The following is a 20,452-nucleotide window of genomic DNA, read 5'->3' on the forward strand; positions in this document are numbered from 1 at the left end:
CATTACCTTATGATGGCAAGGTTGAGATCCCATTATTTGATGCAATTCCTGACATTACCTTATATGGCATGGTTGAAATCCCATTATTTGATGCAATTCCTGACATTACCTTATATGGCATGGTTGAGATCCCATTATTTGATGCAATTCCTGACATTACCTTATATGGCATGGTTGAGATCCCATTATTTGATGCAATTCCTGACATTACCTTATATGGCATGGTTGAGATCCCATTATTTGATGCAATTCCTGACATTACCTTATATGGCATGGTTGAAATCCCATTATTTGATGCAATTCCTAACATTACCTTATATGGCATGGTTGAGATCCCATTATTTGATGCAATTCCTGACATTACCTTATATGGCAAGGTTGAAATCCCATTATTTGATGCAATTCCTGACATTACCTTATATGGCAAGGTTGAGATTCCATTATTTGATGCAATCCCTGACATTACTTTATGATGGCAAGGTTGAGATCTCATTATTTGATGCAATCCCTAACATTACCTTATATGGCAAGGTTGAAATCCCGTTATTTGATGCAATTCCTGACATTACCTTATATGGCAAGGATGAAATTCCATTATTTGATGCAATCCCTAACATTACCTTATATGGCAAGGTTGAAATCCCATTATTTTATGCAATTCCTGACATTACCTTATATGGCAAGGTTGAGATTCCATTATTTGATGCAATCCCTGACATTACCTTATATGGCAAGGTTGAAATCCCATTATTTGATGCAATTCCTGACATTATCTTATATGGCAAGGTTGAAATCCCATTATTTGATGCAATTCCTGACATTACCTTATATGGCAAGGTTGAAATCCCATTATTTGATGCAATTCCTGACATTACCTTATATGGCAAGGTTAAAATCCCATTATTTGATGCAATTCCTGGCATTACCTTATATGGCAAGGTTGAAATCCCATTATTTGATGCAATCCCTAACGTTACCTTATATGGCAAGGTTGAAATCCCGTTATTTGATGCAATTCCTGACATTACCTTATATGGCAAGGATGAAATTCCATTATTTGATGCAATTCCTGACATTACCTTATATGGCAAGGTTGAGATCTCATTATTTGATGCAATCCCTAACATTACCTTATATTGCAAGGTTGAAATCCCATTATTTGATGCAATTCCTGACATTACCTTATATGGCAAGGTTGAAATGCCATTATTTGATGCAATTCCTGACATTACCTTATATGGCAAGGTTGAAATCCCATTATTTGATGCAAATCCTGACATTACCTTATATGGCAAGGTTGAAATCCCATTATTTGATGTAATCCCTAACATTACCTTATATGGCAAGGTTGAAATCCCATTATTTGATGCAATTCCTGACATTACCTTATATGGTAAGGATGAAATCCCATTATTTGATGCAATTCCTGACATTACCTTATGATGGCAAGGTTGAGATCTCATTATTTGATGCAATCCCTAACATTACCTTATATGGCAAGGTTGAAATCTCATTTTTTGATGCAATTCCTGACATTACCTTATATGGCAAGGTTGAGATCCATTATTTGATGCAATCACTGACATTATCTTGTATGGCAAGGTTGAGACCCCATTATTTGATGCAATCCATAAAATTACCTTCTATGGCAAGGTTGAGGAATTACAAAAAAAAATACTTTTTTTAGATTGTATTTGTATTCAAATTTGATATTACCTGATGAGGAAAGGTAATGACAAATAATTTAATGAAAACTACATACCAGTTTCATTAATTGCCAAGATTCTACCATCTCCTGATCCTATATATATTTTGTTATTAGGACCCATATATGGTGATGACATTATGTTGCCTCCGATGAATGTCTCCCAAATAGTATTGAGTGAGTCCAGATGCAGACCTATCACATTCCCACTACTTGTTGCTGTGAATATTAAAGATTTGTTTTATTGAGAATAACCAAATACTGTATTCAATAGCTAGCACATTGTAGATATCCACAAAAGGAATCTGAGAAACTAAGATGCATAGTCCCTGTCTGTATTAGGATGAATTATAACAATTTTACGTCTTTTACCAACTTTGAACAAAATTTGTATAAGAAATAGTTTCGGACAAAAAAAAAAAAAAAAAAAAAACGACCAGCTGTTGGCCATTTTTCATCAAATCACAAAACGAGACATAGCATTAAGTCTGAGTAAAACTGGCCCAGGCATGTCTGAGAAATGGTTGAGATGTCATGCTCAAATTTTGTATTTTGAGATAAAAATGTCCACCAGTTAAAAATCCAAATGAGAAACAAACGTCCATGTCCTTGTTCCAACTTTGCACAAAATTAATCAACACTTGATAGAGAAATGGATAAGAACCATGAAAATAAAATCAATATGGCTGCCATTCGATAATTTTGAATCACTGACAAGCGTAATTAGTAAACTACCGTTAGTGATGTCAATACAGAGTTTAAATGCAACCGACCATGGTACGCCCAAAAATGTTGATTGGTGTGGGTTTTTTTTGGACAAAACTGGCAGTCATAGTTATAGCTTGTTTTTGTACCCAAATTGAACAGACAGACATTGGATGGATATAGATGCACAAAATGTGAAACATATGTCACTATTTCGGATCTAGTTTGTTGGGGACTTAGAATTTATATTTAGTTTGATTCATGTATAGCTACATGTATATCACAATCATTATTTTGATAGATGGATGTTACAACTCACCAACAATAACTGCATTTTGATTGACAGCAGGTGTTGAATTGATTTCTGCATTCTCAATACGAACAATTTCTTTCAGTTGACCACTGCGAGAATCTCTTGCATGTATTCTACCATTTATTTCACATAAATAAACAGTGGAATTGTCAAGACTTAATCGAGGAGATGCAAACAGTCCATCGCCTCCAACATTTATCGAGAAAATAGTGCTACCTATAATAATAATTCATTACAGTGTAATTGTGAATTGAATACTAACAGATACAAATATGTATTTAAAGGGGCACTTCCAGTTAAGCCTAATCTCACAACAAATTTACTTTCTGGATTAAAATTACAATGGATAACACAAGATAGATTAATTTTGTAAACAAAATAAACAATAGTGTCCCATGATTCTTTGGTGCAATCCCTAGGCTTAAAAGGTTCCCCTTTAAAAACACAATTTCCAGTCCTTCTACCCATTTTAACAATCCTTCAAAAATCAAGAAGTTCATATATGGAAAATATACAAATATAACAAAAATATAGAAATCTAACATTTGGATGATACCATTTAATGCAACCTAGTGGGGGTAATGAGGTACACTGTATCCTAATATGGGAATCCAACATTTGGGTGATACCATATGATGCAACATGATAGGGGGTGATGGAGTACATTATATTTTAATATGGAAATCCAATATTTGGGTGGTACCATATGATGGAACCTAGTGGGGGTGATGCAGTACATTCTATCCTAATATAGAAATCCACTATTTGGGTGATACCATATGATGCAACATGATAGGGGGTGATGGAGTACATTATATACTAATATGGAAATCCAATATTTGGGTGATACCATATAATGCACCATAATAGGGGAGGATAGAGTACATTCTATCCTAATATGAGAATGTCATCATCATCTTGACAATAAATTGTCTAAAACTTACCGTCTTTGCCATCCAATGCAAATATATTTGGTACATATCCAGACAACACTGTAATATAGATGTATTCTTTATCATCCATATTTAATATATCTGGAGATGCCCAGATCTCGTCGATTAAATCTTTTTTCCATTTCAGTTGACCATTAGGATACAGTGCATACATGTTTCCATCCACACTGCCGAAGTATATGCTACCATCAACACCTAGTACAGGTGAACTTATAATGGAGCCATCTATTATTGGGAAAACAATAACATGACATGAATGTCACAGTCCCCATTATTTAATTATAAAATACCTATGTTAAAATAATACATGGAACATATGCAAATAATTAAATTAATATGTACTCTATGTGGGTACAACTCATCATAAAGTGATTTCCCTTAATTTGATAACTGAAAATTTTCATTGACCTGGGTCCAAAATACAAGTACACAAGTGCAACCAAACTATGTCTCATACATGCTCAAGAAACTGCATTCAAAAATCTGAGTAAACCTTGATGTACCTTTAATAACAACTTGACTTCTTTGTTAAATTAAGGTCTTTGTATATTACCAGGACCTGGGTTTGTTTCACCACTATAATTCCCATCAAAATGTAGCCCTGACACCCCTCTACATTTTCTACTGAGATTGGTAATGGTACAACCCATTTGTCACTGATTCAGATCAAGATCATGACCAGGTCATGACATTACTAAAAACCCTAGCATTACAATCTAAGCTAATTATTTATTCTGAGCATGCTCAAATTTCTTTTCCAATAGATACCATATTTTTTTCTAAAATGTGTCGTTGTATCATTTTATAATGTAGCGATAGGTGATTTTCCAGTTATAATATAATAATAATAATATTTTTTATTAGCCTTTGGAGCGGCAAACAAAGAGAAGAAAACAACCAAATCATACATATTTGAAAAAGGAAAGAAGAAAAATCACATTAAATTCAAACTTTCTTTTCTATACTTATACAATTGAGTAATAAATACTCTAACTTCCTTGGATACAATATTCCCCAAATTATTGTTGACTTTCCACAATATGTCGCTAAAAAGTACATTAAACTTAAAATTAATTCCTCCAGAAAGAAAGTTATTAATAAGTGTTGGGTCTACTTCAAGGTTTTGAACTTTGTACATGAAATCTCCATAAAATTTGTGTCTTAAATGATAAGTTGCTTTGCATGAAAATAGAAAATGATAAATATCTTCTTTGTCGTCATTACATAGCTTGCACATTCCATTCCCTTTATAAAGTTGAGATTTCGCGAGTTCCGTGAAAGACACACGCCGGATGTCTGCCACAAAAATTTGATTTGATTTTGAACACGAATTTCTTTACTATGTAACTCACATCGAAAGGCTGATCTTTGACAGGGGAATATTGCATTTGAATACTCTTACTTCATCGAAATTGACCATCATCAAATGTGTACAGCACATTATTAAGCATGGAAATATCCACCAAAATACTTTCACGTTCGTCAAATCCACCACTATAACGCTATGACCTTTGTTTGTTCTGTTTTTACGTTTCATTTCACGCATAATGCGGTGATCTCGCAGTGAACGAAAAATGGTCTATTAAAATTACTTTTTAATGACAGACTGCTACAGATCAAAACAAATGGATGTTGTGAACGCCATCCCTTACACCACTGAATTGATTCATTGCCATAGGGCACTATACATTGTAAGAATGATACCTGTATATATTTTTTTCAAATATTTTTTTTTGCGAGCAACATTTTCAGACAATGAAGTCATTTCAAGTTTTTTTTTTTATTTGTTGGTGTTATTTGTAAATCCACCTGTGAATCATAAAGTGTATCAAACTGAACACCATGACCTAGTGCAGATGAACTTGATAAAACAATCCTAATATCATTTTGTATGAATGTTATGAATTAGTTTATAATAAACTATTATTTTATTTTTGTTTCTATTTCACATATACTTTATTGTACTTTTTATTCATATTAGAATATGATTGTAATACAGATCTATCATTATTACTAATAATTAACAACAAATCTAATTATTATGGCTTAATATAAATACCGGAATCGGCTGATACCCCGCCCATCCTAAACCCCGCCCATGGGCGATGTTTCAAATAGTGGGCGATGTTTTGTTCCACACATTGTCTGACTGAACCAACAAACATTTTTACAGACCCCAATTTTCCCGTCCGACATCTTGTATCGAGCGCGCTATTTTCAAATATGACGCTAAAATAATTCACTGTGAAGCCGAAAAGCATTAAAAACTTCAATAAAACCAATGCTGTAAACGAATTGTTGTTGCGTATCATTACACTCAAATAAAGTCTACGCTTGAAAAGAATAATAATAATAACTTTATTACACAACTGCACCATCAGTGGGTGCTGTATGGTAAGGATACAGATCAGAAAAAACAAACACAAATAAACAAAAACAACAAAAGTTTCAAAATTACAAACAAATCAAAGGGTATATATAAAATACGTATTACAATTAGGTTTTATAAATTGTATTTTTTAAGTATTTTGCAAGTGCAGTACTACTATTTATGATGCAAGTGAATATTAAATTTCGGTTAGTTGTACTGCACATTTCTAATTTACAATCTTCTAAGAGGGTATTTCTTTCTTGAGTGAAGAAGCAACAGTCAAGGATGAAATGTTTTTCATCTTCTACAGTACCTGTGTTGCATTTTTTACACAATCTGTAATTTGCTTCCATTTTTGGAAATTTTCTCCTGCCCAATTCAATTTCCAAATTATGGTCACTAAGTCTAAACTTGGTAACCATTCTTCTCAAATTGAAGTCCTGAATTTCTGTTAAATATCCTTCAAATTCATATTTTATTTTAAACAAATTATACGTTCTTAGTTTGTTTCCTGATTTTCCGTTTTTTGGGACATGACTAAGTTGCTGATACCATGTTTGTATATATTTATTTTTTAATTTTTCTTCCAACAATTTTGTTAATTCAGCGATGTTTCCCACTTTATATATTTTATTTACTTCAGATAAGTCAGTATGTCCAAGAATTGTTTTAACATGTTTTATCCAGCTTGAGTTTGAAGACACTGTTTCTTTAAGTGCACTTTTTAGAATATGATTTTCAGGTAACAATGTCAATCTGTGCCAATATTTAATTAGCGATAAATTTGCCTTAATCCTTAATATAGGAATTCTACTAATTTCGCACTCTTATGCCAATCAATGGTGTTACTTTACTAACACCTAAAATAAACCGGTAAAAGTGGTTGCATGCTTGCTCCAAGTAATTTTGAATGTTATTTACGAAGTTTAAAATACCCAAGCCTTCCTGGTTCGAGCCTCTTGGTTGTTATCAGTAATGTTTAATCTTTGTCTGTATCGCATTCCAGACAAAATGTCGGTAAACAAGAAATGGGCGAACTAAAATGTCTCCTGTACGGCAACCGAGGTGGCTCACAACATGACATTTTATAAAACCATTTTTACAATTCATTTACATTTTGAAAACTCATTTTTATTTGTTAATCTTTTTTTAAACACCATTTTCGGTTCTGAAATCGATTTTTAAAACCCACTTTCGTTTCTGGATTCTGTTTTTATTTTTAAAACCAATTGTTTAAATCCATTTTCATCTTTGAAATCAGTTTTCATTTTCAAAATCCAGTTTCGTTTTCAAATTCCATTTTCATTTTCAAAATTCATTTTGGTTTTTAAAATCCGTTTTCATTTTCAAAATTCATTTTCGTTTTCATATTCCATTTTCATTTTCAAAATTCATTTTCGTTTTTAAAATCCGTTTTCATTTTCAAAATCCATTTTCATTTTCACTTTTTAACCTGTGACCTCGCCCTCTGACCTCATACCACGTGACTAGGAATTGTAACTCGGATTCCGAATTTGTTATTACCACCGGTGACGTTTCCATGGTAAGGCTTATTTACGTAAGTTCTTCTTCTTAAGACTATAACCTATTTGGCCGTGATTCCACGGCGTTTTTGGATCCATAGAGGGTTCTTAGCTTCATCTGTCGGCTTACGCTGTGGCGTCGAATGCCTGTACAAACACCGATGGCGCTGCCTTGTATACCGACAGTACCTTATCCGGTACGATAACACAGCAGACCCACAGCTATATTATAGCTGTTAAAATTGTTCTAATCTGAGTATCAACGTTACAGCTGATAAAATGAGAGCTCCAAGGTTTATTTTATTATATCAGGTGTGCGCCAGCTGACTGTGACCAACCGGTGAAGCCAAGAGCCCTTTATGAACCAAAATCGCCGCGGAACCACGGCTAAAGTTATAGCCTGAAGAATAACTTACGTAGAAAAGCCTTGTCATGGAAACATCACTGGTGGAAATCGAATATTGAATCGAAATGAGAATCTTAGTAAAAACAGTTAAACCTAATGCGATAGGCGGGAAACAACAGCGATTCTTATGTAAATTCTGATGGAAAATTTGCGTCAACGTGAAAAATACGTATATACCTATACTTCAAATGTCAACAAAAACGTGAGAATGGATTTTAAAAATAAAAACGGATTAGTAAAAACAAAAACGGATTAAAAAAATAGATTTTAAAAATGAAAATGGATTTTGAAAACAAAGTGGGTTTTAAAAACGAAAATGAATTTTGAAATCAAAAATGGGTTTTAAAAATGAATTTTGAAATCAAAAATGGATTTTAAAAACAAAAATGGTTTTTAAAAACGAAAATGGATTTTGAAATCAAAAATGGATTTTGAAAATGAAAATGGATTTAAAAAATGAAAATGGATTTTGAAAACGAAAATGGATTTTGAAATCAAAAAATGGATTTTGAAAATGAAAACGGATTTTAAAAATGAAAACGGATTTTGAAAACGGATTTTAAAAACGAAAATGGATTCAAACAATTGTTTTTTTTATAATGAAAACATATATCAGAAGCGAAAGTGGGGTTTAAAAATCGATTTCAGAACCGAAAATGGTTATTGAAAAGGAATTATAAATAAAAAATAATTGTGAAAATGGTTTTATAAAATGCCATGTTGTGAGCCACCTCGGTTGCCGTACTCCTGCGTTTCACATGCGACATGATTATTAAAAAACACAGAGTTAAGCGGTCATGTACGTTCTATAAAGCTAACCTTGTACACATAATCTTGTACTGACGTGTTTTTTCTCCAAAAAAGACGTTCTCTTTCAGTTAACCCCCAGTTAGCTCTTCGCGTTCATGGTATTTGTGAGAGTTGAAAGATTTTTTGAACACATGACAAGTAACTATATTGATTTACGTACGTTACGTCATGTACGTTTCATAAAGCTAACCTTGTACACATAATCTTGTACTGACGTGTTTTTTCTCCAAAAAAGACGTTCTCTTTCAGTTAACCCCCAGTTAGCTCTTCGCGTTCATGGTATTTGTGAGAGTTGAAAGATTTTTTGAACACATGACAAGTAACTATATTGATTTGCGTCAAGCTGGGTGGCCCGAATTTAAATATCAGTGCGTGAACTCAAACGCGTGGTTATTAGAGTTCAGTCGAAATGTACGTGAATATTGCGATCGAAATGCGCTGTCCAGAGTTTATTATATTATAGTAAAATTTAACTTGACGCATGGTATGGTTTATATTACATGTTCACTTCATTTCGAATACAAAAATCACCATTGGAACATTGGTGAATCACAAGTATTTAAAATATTTTCTCGACTTTCCGTAGATACCCGACTACTATCATTTTTAATGATTTAAATGCGCCAATGTTTATGTTTGCGAAATTATTACGAATGCAATGCATTATCAAGTCGGTAATATTGAAATATTCACAGACCCAATACCCCGGGTCAGTGCCCTAACAATAGTAAAAATTAACTTGAGTTTGCGTATTTATCATGAAAGCAATACATTTAATACAAAGTTGAAATATTCAGAGCTGATACAATATTGTAAACAAATTTACGTAATTAGAAAAGCAGTGCACTAAGTAAACGACGTTGATATATTCAAAGCCAGTACAGAGTTGCATACAAGTTGCGTAATTACAGTAACGTCGGATATAATAAAAATTTTACTAGATCGACGCGCGGACCGCAAAAGAAAAAGGTTGCTAAGGTAACGCGCCAGTTCAGCGCCTGACTTGGGGTCAAACTTCGGTCAACACACACTTGATGCCAGCATCACCGCGCAGCAAGTTTCGCAAAGAAGTACTTCAAGTTCAATTGCGTCCCAAAATGATGTCGCTAATCACTCAGTTGTCGCAGCGTGTGTTGTGTCATGTCCATGATGCACCCCGTTTCGACTTTGACTTGCTTTTCCTTCTTAGTGCATGTTCTTGTTCACGTAAAATGCGACCTCTCACCAATATATTAAAACATTTATACTTTGCATGATTATATTTGGTCAACGCGAAACATTATTTTTTCTAGACCATTTCTATCAACGCAGGGTTATTTTTTTAGACAAGATGGGCCTCGTAATATCTGCCAAAAGATCTTTGGTCCACATTTTTCTAAAAACAAATCGCATCCTCCATAAGATCCCCCAGGGCGGGGTATCAGCCGAATCCGGTACTTATCACTGCAAAAATAAATTGTTGCTATGGTAATACTAAATAGCATTGTTGCTATGTGGTCATCTTAGATACAGCTCACAAGAATTTATATTAAAATATCTACTACAGGGGATGGTGTTATGCATTTGATTGATGCTGATTATTTTATGGGTTGATTAATTGAAATAGATTATTTTGTAAAAGAAACAGTGACAGAATTAAAATAATTATTTTAATAACCAGCATGTCATTGGTTGTCACTCATAACTGAAAACAAAATCAAAACTAAGAAGTAGAACCAGCAGTAAATTCATGTTATAATATTTATTTATCTGTGTTGTGGAGATGTTGGAATATTATTTAATGATTTGATTTAATACTACAATTTTTCCTTCCATAATTTGGATACAACATTTTATGTTTTTTTTTAGTCTTGAAAAGTTGACAGAGTAGTTGTGCTATTACTGGTAACCTATTCATAACCAAATTTTCTTGCCCAAATGTTTTCTGCACTTTTTTCTTATATTCTTCAATATTTCTGGAAATGAACCCTAATTTTTGAACCAACAGATAGAATTTGAATAAATTTTATATTTTCACCCCAGCTATTTTGGGGCCTGTATTCTGAAGGAAAATAAACAGGAATAATTTGTGATGAAAAGAAGGAAGTGGTGGTGAAGAAAATAAGTAAATAGAGGTATGTCAATGGTCAAAATAAGTCATATTGCAATAATACAGTATATTATATATGCAATCGTCAGCCATGTGTTTCTAATAGAACAATGAAATATGGTAATGATATTACATCGTTGTCTCAATTCTTAATAAATTCTTCGGTTCATACTCTATTGGATCATGCCCACAAAGTACCCATGGATTACAAATGCTTGTTTATAATTTTGAACCAAATAGATCTAATAGGTGATTTTCCGAACAATTGCGAGATCTCGCGAGATGCATGAAAGACGCGCGTCGAACGTCTGCCGCAAAAATCGAACGATTTGATTTTGAACTATAATTTCTTTATTTCGCGGCTTACATTGACCGGCCGATCTTCGACTATGGGAATATTGCTTCCGAATACCCTCACTTAATCGAAATTGCCTATCATCAAATGTGGACAGCACATTATTAAGCATGGAAATGTCCCCCAAAATACTTTCGCGTTTGTCGAATCCCACGCGATGTTTGATGCGACTACGACGCTATGACCTTTGTTTGTCCTGTTTTTACTAGTACGTTCGATTTCACGTATAACGCGTGATTCTCGCAGTGTACGGAAAATGGTCTATTCACCATTGCTATTGATTAGACAGATTATATAGCACATGTAATGTGGTTGTATCTCTAAAAGGGGACAAAGTTTTCATAGGTGTTTAAAGGGTATACGGTGAGAAAATAATTCATTGTCTCATTTCAGTCAGGAGGACGAATAGACATCGAGGGAGTATGCATGACGTACATTTTGATTCATGTTGTCAACAGATACCAATTTTAGCTTCATTCATTCAGAGGACATTCGCCTAGAAGGCAATTGTACCAGTTTTTTTTTTTTTTTTAAACTTTCCTGTACTGTATATACCCATTGGAGGATATTGATACAAGTCTAAACTAATTTGTGAAATTCATTTGATCTTTGGACAAAGTCATTTGGCCATGTGAGACGCATTAATTAGTTTTACTAATCTGTTTCATAATAGTCTAAACCTAGCTCAAATTTCCTGTTGGTGGGTGAATAATCTAATGCTTGGCAAATTCTGCTTTCAATAAATTTAGAGCTAATATCAAAGGATCAAATAGCTAACTACTCCGGTATATGGAAATACAGGCCAGCCTATGGTATTAAATTTTTACTCATTGAAACCTGGAAGTATATGCAGATAAATTTGTCATGACATGACACATACAGTCCTGCCCATTTTCAGTGTACATTTCCATAGGAGTTCATGTGTACACACATAATGATAAAGATGGCATATATGATAGATATCTACGATGGCCCACAAGAGACAACATATATTTAATTCATCGTGGCAAAACTTTATTATTTGATGGCAAAACTTTATTATTTGATGGCAAAACTTTATTATTTGATGGCAAAACTTTATTATTTCATGGCAAAACTTTATTATTTCATGGCAAAACTTTATTATTTCATGGCAAAACTTTATTATCTGATGGCAAAACTCTATTATTTGATGGCAAAACTCTATTATTTCATGGCAAAACTCTATTATTTCATGGCAAAACTTTATTATTTCATGGCAAAACTTTATTATTTGATGGCAAAACTTTATTATTTGATGGCAAAACTTTATTATTTGATGGCAAAACTTTATTATTTCATGGCAAAACTTTATTATTTCATGGCAAAACTTTATTATTTCATGGCAAAACTTTATTATTTGATGGCAAAACTTTATTATTTGATGGCAAAACTTTATTATTTGATGGCAAAACTCTATTATTTGATGGCAAAACTCTATACCCCCATAAGGTACCAGGATGTGTGACCTCTTGGTGTCATGTACAAAGTACCAGGATGTGTGACCTCTTGGTGTCATGTACAAAGTACCAGGATGTGTGACCTCTTGGTGTCATGTACAAAGTACCAGGATGTGTGATCTCTTGGTGTTATGTACAAAGTACCAGGGTCTGTGACCTCTTGGTGTCATGTACAAAGTACCAGGGTGTGTGACCTCTTGGTGTCATGTAAAAAGTACCAGGATGTGTGACCTCTTGGTGTCATGTACAAAGTACCAGGATGTGCGACCTCTTGGTGTCATGTACAAAGTACCAGGATGTGTGATCTCTTGGTGTCATGTACAAAGTACCAGGATGTGTGATCTCTTGGTGTCATGTACAAAGTACCAGGATGTGTGACCTCTTGGTGTCATCATGGAGGTAATAAGATTACTTCCATGGTGTCATGTACAAAGTCTATTTTAATATGTTTTAATGTGTTAGGATCTAATCCCTTTACTGAAATGAGGATGAAATCTTGGTGAGACTAGATAGGATTACTGCATAATTATGGTTTAAACCTCACCACCTTAGGATTACATGGATTAGCAGTCCAGCATATCCAGGAAGTCTTTAAAAATATCCTTTTATTTGTTGAATATGAAGCAATTAATATGGTTTTTACATTACTTGTGGGACAATTTTATGATTAATAAAAGCAACAAAAAAGCAGCTTAATTTACTACTATTAAATCTGACAACAGTAGACTTCCACAAATCCTACATAATATTGTATTTTATTATCACTTTACCACAATGATATATTCGTTCTCAGCTATTCTTCTGGTTAAGATATGTTGGTACTTTTTTATTTTTTTATTTTTCTAGACATTGAGTGTCACTGTTGTCTCTCCTGACTTTTTTTGTTTGTAAGTGTAAGAGCAAGTGCTTGTGCTGACACATAGTGCATTTTGCCACAGAAGTCATATTTGTGTTTGGGATTACATGTACATGACAGGGCCATGTGGCCATCTCTCTATCAAATGTCTATCCTGGCATCAACCAGGCTTGGTCAAACACAAGCACCTGCGGACCTTAACAAAGGTTCCCCCAAAGTCGCATTTGTTAGTGAATAAATCTTGGCCAGTGGAATTGGCCTTCCCATTGAGTCTGTGGCACACTCACTAAGAGTAGGAGTCAATTACCCTTTTGATGTTCAGCCTAAGGTAGGATTTGAACTTGGGTCTACCGATCATGAGTCTGATGCGACAACCACTATTTGTCTAGTTAAGATATGCTGGTACTTGCAATGTGACTTTGGGAGAATCTGGAACAAGTTTTACAGAGATACAGTGTAGTAAATTGCCATTTGATAGGAAGATGGTTATTCAGCCCTGTCATGTTGTCCATAACATTTTTTTTTTAGGTAAAATCAATATAACGGTCTGCATTTGCACTTCCAATTCAGTGTCTGTCTGAAACTGTCACATGACACAAAAAATAAACAAACTGGTTTTGAGAGGAGACAGCAAACAATGTATGTATGATATTGAGTAATGTGCCACTTGTTATAATACATAAAATAAAATATTGCATACTTCAAATATAAGAGTTATTACTTTGTGGGAGAGCGTTAGTGTTATAGTGGTGTTTGGTAGATGTGATAAAATATATAATACATGATCATTCGGGCAATATCACCTGGGGCTCTTGGTCTTGACCATAATATTGATGATGCCTTCGACTCTGGCATCATAAATATTATGGTCATGACCACCATCCCTTGGGCAGGCAGCAAATCATGATATTGCCCTCACAAACATGTGTTATTATTAAATGCACCTGTTTCAAAGGTCCACTGTACGCTGCCATCTACTGCACTTAGTGCATAAAAGTATGCGTCTTCACCACCAAAGTAGATAGTTCTGCCATCTTGACTGAACACTGCACAGGAAGCAAGATCCGAGTAACCTACAAGAATATGAATAGTTTTAGTATTTTGTCTTGACTGCACATGCTTAGGGGAAGGCAAAATATCAATATAATTACTCGTGAATTTAAAGGAAGACCTAAAAGAAGATGGAGAGATGAAATTGAAGAGAAGGTCGGTATCTTGTGGACTCATGTGGCACAGGATCGCCAAGCGTGGAAGCTGCTGTGGAGGCCATTCGCCAGCAGTGACGTGACAGGCTGAGATGATGATTTCAAAACATTGTGTTAAAAATACTGATGATATAATCTAGTCTGGTCTGGGTCAAAGGTTAAATTTTAACAACAGATCCTTACCCACTGAGCACAAAAGTCAACTTTTGTCAAAAAAACCTACATAATTTTGTTCTCAAATATTTTGTAGCAAATAGAAAATAGGTCCATTCAGTTCAAAATTATTGAAATATTTATAGACAAATAAAAACAATAGGCAGAATGTTGCATGAACAATTTGGCAAAGAAAAAATATGGCATTCAAATAGGTGAATAAATTGGTTTATGTGTTGTTCTATTGAGCTAATATGGCAAATGTAAATGTCAGGAAGTCATACAAATTATTAGTCATTTTTATTGGCAGAGTTTTAATATTTTCATACATATTTGTGTTTTTGTGATGAAGTGTTTATTAAATCTTACTTGTTTGAAATTTCCACTTGATATTTCCTGTCTTAGCATCCATAGCGTACATGTAGGAGTTCTCTGCACCAAAATAGATGGTCTCATCTTCTAAGTTGACCTTTTCATACAGGGTCACTGCGCTTCCAGGTTTATCCGGCTTTACCCATTCATATTCTTTCTGTGCCGATTCTGTATATTTGTTTTCATTTTCTCCACAATTTTCAGTAGTGCATGTACCTATGTTGGGATCATTCGTGTTCACATCAATCATGTAGGTAGTAATAAATTCAATAACACTGTTCGTCAGAAATTGTCCATTTTTCAGCTTTCCCTGCCTCTCAGCTAAATCCATTGCATTGTCCAACTTATCCAGATCAATTACCGGGATATTGTCCATTTCTTCCATCTCGTCTTCATTGAGAATAACTTCTAAAGACTGAATGTTTGTCAAAATATGATGCTCATTTGCGGAAGACGGTATGACGATAACATCATGGTAGATTGCCCAGCGTAGTGCAATATTCGGTACTGTTCGCTGCTGCGAAATAGCAATATGTTGTATCACAGGGTTATTAAGTACAGGATTCTCGGCGACGTTATGCTCAAAAGTCCACATCCTACCCAGAGAACTGTAACCCATATACTGTATATTATGGTCAGAACAAAATTTACGAACATCATCATCACGGTTCAAAACATCAAATTGATTCTGTACTATAGATACAGGTATTGTGGCAATCTCCATCAATTCAGTCATCAATGGTAAATCAAAATTACTGACACCAATGCTCCGGATCTTTCCTTCTTTCGTTAATGCCTCAAGCGCTTTCCATGTATCCTTCCAAGTTCCTTCTAACTTGTCCATATCACACGTCAGTAGAAAATCATCACAGTCAATGGAGTGAATTAAAAAGATATCAACGTAATCAGTCTGAAGTTTCTTCAAACTTTCCTCCACAGATTTAATGGTGGAGTGGTATCCCAGATATTTTGGATGAACTTTATCTACAATAATAATTTCTGAACGAGGAATTCCTGAGTCTTTTATGGCCTTTCCAATGTCCTCCTCAGATCTGGGATAACCCTGTGAAGTATCTATCAACCTAAAGTACAATATAATTTATTATAAATATCAATTAGTTTATTGATAAATACATTAAAGATCATCAGAGCAGCAAGGACAGGAATTAACAGTTGCCATTGTCATTTGGATTGTAATTTGCTTACATCGTAATATACCTCTGGTTTATATAAAACATAAATTGTGAATCCTTTACACCAAGTAGGTCATTATGTATAATCATAAATACACCTAAATTTATTAAAAGAATTGCACCTGGCACAGATGACAATTAAATATAAACACTAGGGAAGAACTGTAAAGATTGAAAGAATGATTCAAGGGTAGTCGCCACTTGCACATGTTCAAATCTCATGTACTGTAAAATACTTTATTTAGCTGGAATTAATTTTCACTGACAAGGTTTTTTGGGTGTTTTGTATGATGTTTATTTTCACTGATTTTTGATGACTTGAGAGTGATATATAAGAAAAAATATATTATAAAAAAAGAAGCCATGCATGGCACAGTCCCCAATAGTTATCAAATCTTAGTTATATAGTTTTGTTTTTTGTAACATACTGTAGAATATTTTATTTTAGCTGGAATTAATTTTTGCAGAAATTTTTGTCTTGTATGTATTTTCACTGATTTTTGACAAGTTGAATGCAAAATATGGAGAAAAAAGTATATCCGCCTGATTTGTTTCAATTAATCGTTCCTTCAGCTAAAGTGGCAACAATTAATTCCATACGAAAATAAAGTATTTTACAGTAGTACAAGTACTTGTTCATATTGAGAAATATTGCTCTGGAACAGCATTAATTAAAACAAAATGGCCACCGGTCAACCATTTGAATCAGATCGTCAAACCAATACATCTGTATATCTATTACATGATGTATAATAAACAAATATAAAATATAAAAATAAAAAAATATAAAAAACAAAATGATGTGGATCAGGAACCCATAATGCTTGATGTATGTACCAAGTTTGAACGAAATACATCAATACACAACCGAGAACCAGTTCCGAAATGCCAGAAATGATTTTGATGATTTTTTAGAATAAAATGGCCACCATTCGACCATTTTGAATCAGTTTGTCAAACCAATTTATCTGTATATCTATGAGATAATGTTTAATGAATATTTAACATTTGAACATGATCAATCATAGCATGTCAGAGATACGGCACTTAATAGTACTGTATTCATAGAAACAAAATGAATCTTATCTGAAAAACAAAATGACGTGCATCAAGGTCCCATAATTTCCAATGTGTGTACCAAGTTTGAACAAAATCCATCTGCAAACAGCCAAGAAATGTTTGATTTTGATGATTTACATGTGTTGTTTTCATTGCTATATTGGACAACACAGTGCACACTGACCACCGTCACTCAAGCATACAATACCTTTCACTGTTCAATGTGTGAGCATATGTGCTTCATGTGCAACAATTAGGAACATATGAAACAATGCCTATAGTGCATTCAACAATTAATGTCCATTGCGAAAATAAAATGTTCCAAAAAAGGGAGTATTTACCTGTATCCAACTTCAAGGGCATATTTCACGGCTTGGTAGGTTTTATCAGATAACAAACCAGTTCCAAATCCTAGAACAGGTACTGAAATCAACATGAGACAAGAACAATGAAACAACAAAGAAATCAACATGAGACAAGAACAATGAAACAACAAAGAAATCAACATGAGACAAGAACAATAAAACAACAAAGAAATCAACATGAAACAAGAACAATAAAACAACAACAAAATCAACATGAGACAAGAACAATAAAACAACAAAGAAATCAACAATGTGATCAATTAGCGAGACAAGAAAAACTATGAAATCAAGTGATACAAGAACAATGAAAACAACAAAGGAAAGAAGAAATCAAATGGAACAATAAAATCAACAAAAGAAGAAGAAAAATAAACAAGTACAGATCACAAAAATGAAATCAAGAACATATAAGTGAAGAATACCGAAATCAACAAGTGGGTGAAAAACAACGAAATCAACAAGTGGGTGAAAAACAACGAAATCAACAAGTGGGCGAAGAACACAGATATCAACAAGTGGGTGAAGAACATTGAAATCAACAAGTGGGTGAAAAACAACGAAATCAACAAGTGGGCGAAGAACACAGATATCAACAAGTGGGTGAAGAACATTGAAATCAACAAGTGGGTGAAGAACATTGAAATCAACAAGTGGGCGAAGAACACAGATATCAACAAGTGAGTGAAGAAGAATGAAATCAACAAGTGGGTGAAGAACAATGAAATCAACAAGTGAGTGAAGAACATTCAAATCAACAAGTGGGTGAAGAACAATGAAATCAACAAGTGAGTGAAGAAGAATGAAATCAACAAGTGGGTGAAGAAGATTGAAATCAACAAGTGAGTGAAGAAGAATGAAATCAACAAGTGGATGAAGAACAATGAAATCAACAAGTGAGTGAAGAACATTCAAATCAACAAGTGGGTGAAGAAGAATGAAATCAACAAGTGAGTGAAGAAGAATGAAATCAACCAGTGGGTGAAGAACAATGAAATCAACAAGTGAGTGAAGAACATTCAAATCAACAAGTGGGTGAAGAAGAATGAAATCAACAAGTGAGTGAAGAAGAATGAAATCAACAAGTGGGTGAAGAAGATTGAAATCAACAAGTGAGTGAAGAAGAATGAAATCAACAAGTGGGTGAAGAACAATGAAATCAACAAGTGAGTGAAGAACATTCAAATCAACAAGTGGGTGAAGAAGAATGAAATCAACAAGTGAGTGAAGAAGAATGAAATCAACAAGTGGGTGAAGAAGATTGAAATCAACAAGTGAGTGAAGAAGAATGAAATCAACAAGTGGGTGAAGAACAATGAAATCAACAAGTGAGTGAAGAACATTCAAATCAACAAGTGGGTGAAGAAGAATGAAATCAACAAGTGGTGTAGAACAGTGAAATCAACAAGTGAGTGAAGAAGAATGAAATCAACAAGTGAGTGCAGAATGAAATCAACAAGTGGGCAAAGAACATTCAAATCAACAAGTGAGTGAAGAAGAATGAAATCAACAAGTGGGTGAAGAACAATGAAATCAACAAGTGAGTGAATAACATTCAAATCAACAAGTGGGTGAAGAACAATGAAATCAACAGGTGAGTGAAGAAGAATGAAATCAACAAGTGGGTGAAGAAGATTGAAATCAACAAGTGGATAAAGAACACTGAATTCAGCAAGTACAGATCACTGTTTATCCTTGCACCAGCACATATTACATTCAGTCTAAGCTTTGTCTGAGAGACAAGATTGACGAATTAAATAAATCTTTTCTCCTCTAACTTCACTGAACACAAATGTCATCACATTTATTCATCATCAAAGGGGTTGACCACTTAAATGTTCTGAGGGGGATTATGGTAGAGGAAGTTTTTCCTTTTTAAAAATATTCTCTATGTAAATTTTGGATTTTTTGATCCATAACTCCCTCTCTCCTGGTTTCTAATGGTCAGCCCTTTAGTGTCAATATTAAGAAAATCTTACATGTATATCCGCTTAGCATCAATTTATCGGGTGGCGTCTCTATCATAACATTGGCGTTTTGATATTCTTCAGGTCTATTTTCTTTCAACGCCACAGCCAACTTCTTATTTTTAGACATCTTCTTACATTTGATGGTATCAGGTTGCTTAGCGATATATTTCAGATACAATAGTGATGATTCCTCTATATTTATATCTGGATCAATATTCATTCTCGTTAGGTCCTCATCATGATCAAAAATGTAAAACCACAGGCTGACAGCAATATTTGGGGAGTTGAATGACCTCACCTTTGAATGAAAATGTATATAGGTATTAAGTATTACATTAAATCAGTATTAAAGAAGCCATATATTTAAAGTTTTTAGATAAGTCACGGTAAAAACATATTAATGTTTCAGATCACATGCTAGATTTGTCTGCATATTAAGATAATAATTTAATTTTAAGGTAGTCCAAAAAAATGTTCTGATTTAAAGTTTGATAAGACATGCAGAAGGAAGATCGATGCATGTGTGAACACGATTCTGCACCACCAAGGACAAGCACAATCCCCTTCTCTTTCA

The 20,452-nt window shown here is 33.9% G+C and overlaps 1 protein-coding gene across 1 annotated transcript in view; it reads right to left on the minus strand.

Moving 5' to 3' along the window:
* Nucleotides 1–20,452, minus strand: part of LOC100370566 (uncharacterized) — a 42,502-nt gene that overhangs the window by 3,741 nt on the left and 18,309 nt on the right. Inside the window, exons 4-10 of the mRNA XM_085490512.1 lie at nt 19,888–20,176; nt 17,888–17,969; nt 15,292–16,376; nt 14,509–14,637; nt 3,668–3,901; nt 2,730–2,939; nt 1,763–1,924 (exon numbers count right to left, since the gene is read on the minus strand). Of these exons, the coding sequence (XP_085346638.1) occupies nt 1,763–1,924; nt 2,730–2,939; nt 3,668–3,901; nt 14,509–14,637; nt 15,292–16,376; nt 17,888–17,969; nt 19,888–20,176 (2,191 nt within the window). The remainder of the gene's footprint in view (nt 1–1,762; nt 1,925–2,729; nt 2,940–3,667; nt 3,902–14,508; nt 14,638–15,291; nt 16,377–17,887; nt 17,970–19,887; nt 20,177–20,452) is intronic.

Source organism: Saccoglossus kowalevskii, chromosome 15 (assembly GCF_978046115.1).
Source record: "Saccoglossus kowalevskii chromosome 15, keSacKowa6.1, whole genome shotgun sequence".
In the NCBI taxonomy this organism is placed as follows: domain Eukaryota; kingdom Metazoa; phylum Hemichordata; class Enteropneusta; family Harrimaniidae; genus Saccoglossus; species Saccoglossus kowalevskii.